Source organism: Neltuma alba, unplaced genomic scaffold (genome assembly GCF_004799145.2).
Source record: "Neltuma alba isolate B1F8T4 unplaced genomic scaffold, ASM479914v2 tig00000797_pilon, whole genome shotgun sequence".
In the NCBI taxonomy this organism is placed as follows: domain Eukaryota; kingdom Viridiplantae; phylum Streptophyta; class Magnoliopsida; order Fabales; family Fabaceae; genus Neltuma; species Neltuma alba.
In genome coordinates, this window is record NW_021632195.1 from 90,639 (window position 1) to 95,916 (window position 5,278).

A 5,278-nucleotide genomic window follows, 5' to 3' on the forward strand; every position below is an offset into this window, starting at 1 on the left:
CATGGACCGGTCCTAAGCTTATCAACTTATGGATCGAGTTTAGCAAATTAGAGTATTTTTTAAATTTTAGCCCTATAGGGCCAGCCCTTTTAAGCCTATCAGTCTTATAGGGCCGGCCTAACTTGTATTCCCACCTCTATATGTTTTGTAAGAGTGGAGTCATGCGTATGCAATGTGTACTCATATACGATATAGAAAAGATTAATCTTCTAGTCCCTCTAGTCTTTAACTTGTTTGTAACTCAGTTGCTCCACTTTGACCTCGTGCAACTTAGTCACTATAATTTTGATTTGGTTGTAACTTAGTCCTTGTAGTTTGACTCGCACAACTTGATCCCTATAGTTTTACTCATTTTATAATTTAGTCCTTATATTTTAAAAAAAGAAATTATATATCTAATAAAGAGAATGACTAAATTATAAAATGATTTAAAGTATAGAGACCGAGTTACAACAAGTCAAATTTTAATTAAGAACTAAGCTATAATAGAGTTAAAACTATAGAGATTGAATTGTATTGAGTTAAAATATAAAGACTGAGTTACAAACAAGTTAATACTATAAAAACTAAAAGATTAATTATCCCTATATTATATATATAAAGCTTGTTTTGTTTCTCTCTCGCTCTTTTCATCTTTCTACTAAGAATATAATTAATTGGGAAAATTACACTGAAGTCCCACAGAGCACAATTAATATAAAAAAGGTCTATCGAAATCGCGAAATGATTCTGAAGTCCCCAGGGACCTGTGTGTAATTAATTCTAATTGTGAAATTACCTACTTACCCCTGTTAATTTTATTGCAGCAATTCGTTTACAATCTCAATAGTGGCTATTGACAACCCGAGAAGACGTGATTGACAACCTCGACAGTGCTCATGACAACTCACTCTGTGGAATGTCAGGGGCGTTGTTAAGGTTGTTAACCACCTCTTCTCGGGTTGTTAACAGCCACTGTTGAGGTTGTAAATAGGTTCTAATTTTATTGCAACAATTCGTTTACAATCTCAACAGTAGCTGTTAACAACCCGAAAAGACGTGATTGACAACCTCGGTAGTGCTCATGACAACTCACTCTGTGGAATGCCAGGGGCGTTGTTGAGGTTGTTAACCACTTCTTCTTGGGTTGTTAACAACCACTGTTGAGGTTGTAAATAGGTTCAAATTAACAGGGGTAAGTAGGTAATTTCACAATTAGAATTAATTACACACAGGTCCCTAGGAACTTCAGAATCATTTCGTGATTTCGAGGGACCTTTTTGATATTAATTGTGTTATGTGAGACCTGAGTGTAATTTTCCCTAATTAATTCTCAAGTTTTTTCTTTTTTTTTTTTGGTCCAAGATGAATCAAAGTTGGGAAAATTACGTACAGGTCCCATATAAGGCAATTTATTACTCTGAGGTCCCACGAAATGTCAAAATCACTAACAAGTCCCAAGGGACCTCAGAGTAATATTTTCGATTTGTAAAATGACATTACTGCCCCTCATATTTTAAATTCACATTTGCTCTGTCATTGCGATTTACAACCTCAGCAGCGACTATTAACAACCCAATGAGAGGGCGTTAACAACCCTAGCAGTATCCGTTAACAACTTACTTTATAGAATCATATAACCTCCGCATAAGAGTAAATTATAACCAAATAGTATAACACAACAACTTTAACACTAAAATGGGAAGCTTCTTGATATCATTAAGAATTTTAACTAGATCCAATAGGATTATAGTAATATTTTAATGCGAAGATCCATTTACAACCTCAACAGCGACTATTAACAACCGAATGAGAGGGTATTAACAACCTAAGCAGTACCATTTAACAACTTACTTTATAGAATGATATAAACTCCGTATAAGAGTAAATTATAACCAAATAGTATAATACAACAACTTTAACACTAAAATGGGAAGCTTTTTGATATCATTAAGAATTTTAACTAGATCCAATAGGATTATAGTAATATTTTAATGCGAAGATCTATTTACAACCTCAATAGCGACTATTAACAACCGAATGAGAGGGCATTAACAACCTAAGCAGTATCCGTTAACAACTTACTTTATAGAATCATATAACCTCCATATAAGCGTAATTTATAACCAAATAGTATAATACAACAACTTTAACACTAAAATGGAAAGTTTTTTTTGATATCATTAAGAATTTTAACTAAACCCAATATGATTATAGCAACATTTTAATGCGAAGATCCATTTACAACCTCAAAGGTGAGTATTAATAACCCAAAGATAGCTGTTGACAATCTAGGCAGTATCTGTTAACAACTGACTTTATAGGATAATATAACCTCTAACAATTATATAAGATTAACTTTAAGACTATTTAGTTATAATTTAGTTAGTTATAGTTAGAAGTTATATTATCTGATAAAGTTAGTTGTTAACAGACACTGCTGAGGTTGTTAACAGTTCTCCTTAGGTTATTAATACTTACTGTTGAGGTTGTAAATGGATTTTCGCATTAAAATGTTGCTATAATCCTATTGGGTGTAGTTAAAATTCTTAATAATATCAAAAAGCTTCCCATTTTAATGTTAAAGTTGTTGTATTATACTATTTGGTTATAATTTACACTTATGTGGAGGTTATATAATTCTATAAAGTAAGTTGTTAACAGATATTGCTTAGATTGTTAATGCTGTCTCATTCAGTTGTTAATAGTCGCTGTTGAGGTTGTAAATGGATTTTCGCATTAAAATGTTGTTATAATCCTATTGGGTGTAGTTAAAATTCTTAATGATATCAAAAAGCTTCCCATTTTAGTGTTAAAATTGTTGTATTATACTATTTGGTTATAATTTACTCTTATGCGGAGGTTATATGATTCTATAAAGTAAGTTGTTAACAGATACTGCTAGAATTGTTAACGCCCTCTCATTGGGTTGTTAATAGTCGCTGCTGAGGTTGTAAATCGCAATAACAGAGCAAATGTGAATCTGGAATATGAGGGGTAGTAATGTCATTTTACAAATTGAAAATATTACTCTGAGGTCCCTTGGGACCTGTCAGTGATTTTGACATTTCATGAGACCTTAGAGTAATAAATTGCCTTTTGTGAGACCTGTACGTAATTTTCCCTTCAAAGTTTATTGAGCACAACATTAATGCTTTTGAAAATTAAGCTAATTGCCAGATTTCAAATCATGATATTTTGACATCAAAGAGATGCAATCATTGTTGCAAACAAGGAAGCAAACTGATCCATCACACGCTTCTTTAGTGCGAGTCCCACTTCGACGCCACCATCACCATCTTTACTCTCTGCCATCGCCATTGTTATACCTCTGTCCACTGAAAGTGTCCCCATCTTCTCAGGCCTTCCCCACCCAAAATCAGTCTCGTAAACCCCGAACCGGGTCGACCCGGCTACTGCTATGTACTGAACTTCGATTCCTTCTGCAGATTGCAAAGAATACCCAGAAAACAGTGTCTCTGCTCCATCAAGCGCCCCTTTCTCTTTCTGTATTTTCTTTATCTTTCTGTGTATTTTCTTGGCAAGCATGACTAACCCATCCTCATCTTTTATGTTTTCTGGCTGTATTTCAAGTATCTGAGGCATCACACAATTACCAAAGTAGGTTTCGGGGATTGGAGGCTCTAATCTGGCCCTACAATCAGCTGGGAAGCAGAATAACAGTTTCCTTCTCTTGTTTTCGCCAGTTGTTTCAACGGCCTTGGCAAGGCAAACCAGAACATAAGAAGTTGTAAGGACGAAGGTTGATAAATTTTGAGGCTTTGAAAGTGTTGAGTCTTCTTTTTCTTCTTTGGTCTCGGAATTTTCCCATTTCTGCAAAACCCTTTCTTTTATCTTGTTTATATCCCAGCGTTTGAGCTCGAATATGGCTCGAGCAGAGTGGTCCACTAAAAGCGGGAACACGTCGTAGAGAATCTTCAAGCTCAATGGCTGGCTCTTCTGAGCCTGATGAGTGGGATCTAAACCTGACCACCCATTAATGTATGTAATGTCAATGCCACATGGATCGATGATAACTTCTCTTTCTGTGAATGGTTGTAGTTCTTGAGGAAGAAAACCAGAAGATTCGTTCTCTGCTTCTGTTCGACATAGATAAGCCCAGGCCTTCATGAACATAGTCGCTGACTTACCATCTAAACAAGCATGGTGCGAACTCATGCCTATGCAAAATCCACTATTGGGAAACAGAGTGATCTGCAGTGAAAGAACCGAAGCGAATGAATCAGAAGAATCCAAGTTGGGAACAAAAGCACGAGATTGTGAGGCGTCACGAGGGGATTTGTTCAAGACATGGTTGAGATCAGAATCGGAAACGGCCATGGCGAGAGAGACGGCATATCCAGGAGTGTATTGAACGATGGGTTTGGGTGAATCGGAGGGCCAAACGATGTTTCCAGCGAGAGGAAGGAAGTGTTGCAGAGTGAGAGAGAGGGAGCGTTTGAGCTTTGGAACGATGGAATCGAAGAAGGAAGAATGGCTTAAGTGAGGAAGAGAGAAGAAGAAGAGACGCTCGACGGGATGGAGTCTGAGCCAAAGCAAGACGAAGAAGGTGAGAGAGAAGGAGGACTTCGGTGAAGATGGTGGCGGAGCAATTCTGCAGAGCTCTTGTATTTTCAGAGACGCCATAAGAATGAAGCAGAGGATGCGTACTATAACATATACCAGATATATATAAAGGAAATTAGATCTTCGCTTTAAGACCCCAGTGTTATTACAATATTTGTTTATTTTGCCTTCAATTAATTCTTACAATGATTAGATAAAAAGTTTTAATCAAAGATAATTCCAATTCATATAATTAGTAATAATATTTTGAGAAGACAATACTCATTTATTATAAATAATTAAATTTATTAATTTTTTTGATATTTATAAATTAATTATCTAATTCTTATATTAATGAGGTAATAATTTACATAGTAGTTTATTTAGTTTATTTTGCTAAGATTCAATATTCTAATGCTTCTCTAAGGTCCTTATCCCTCTAATGTGTGTTTTGTAGTGTTTTGTAGGGAAGTGAAATTCCATTTTCTCTCTGTTTTTTTTTTCAATCTGGAAAAATTTTTAATTGAAGGATTTATAATTTTTCTAAGGTCAGCATATTTTAACCTAGTCATCTGAAAAACTTAACGCTGCTAAATCCATCTTAGCAAAATCAACATGATCTAGGTTAGGCCAACGTCTTTTGTTTTTTTTTTTTGGGTATATGTTTCTAAATAAAAAAAATAAATAATAAATCGTGAAAATAAATTATCATCAGCAGCGAAAACAAAATACG

At 35.0% G+C, this 5,278-nt stretch overlaps 1 protein-coding gene across 1 annotated transcript; it reads right to left on the reverse strand.

Annotated features, from left to right (window-relative positions):
- Nucleotides 1-3,134: 3,134 nt before the first annotated feature.
- On the reverse strand, nucleotides 3,135-4,764 carry LOC114745982 (phenolic glucoside malonyltransferase 1-like). The gene has a single exon (XM_028934163.1). The coding sequence runs from the start codon at nucleotides 4,624-4,626 to the stop codon at nucleotides 3,184-3,186; it is 1,443 nt and encodes a 480-aa protein (XP_028789996.1). The 5' UTR covers nucleotides 4,627-4,764; the 3' UTR covers nucleotides 3,135-3,183.
- Nucleotides 4,765-5,278: the final 514 nt, after the last annotated feature.

Bases quoted from the DNA above. Each gene is read 5' to 3' on its own strand.
- LOC114745982 (XM_028934163.1), bottom strand. From the start codon at position 4,626: ATGGCGTCTCTGAAAATACAAGAGCTCTGCAGAATTGCTCCGCCACCA.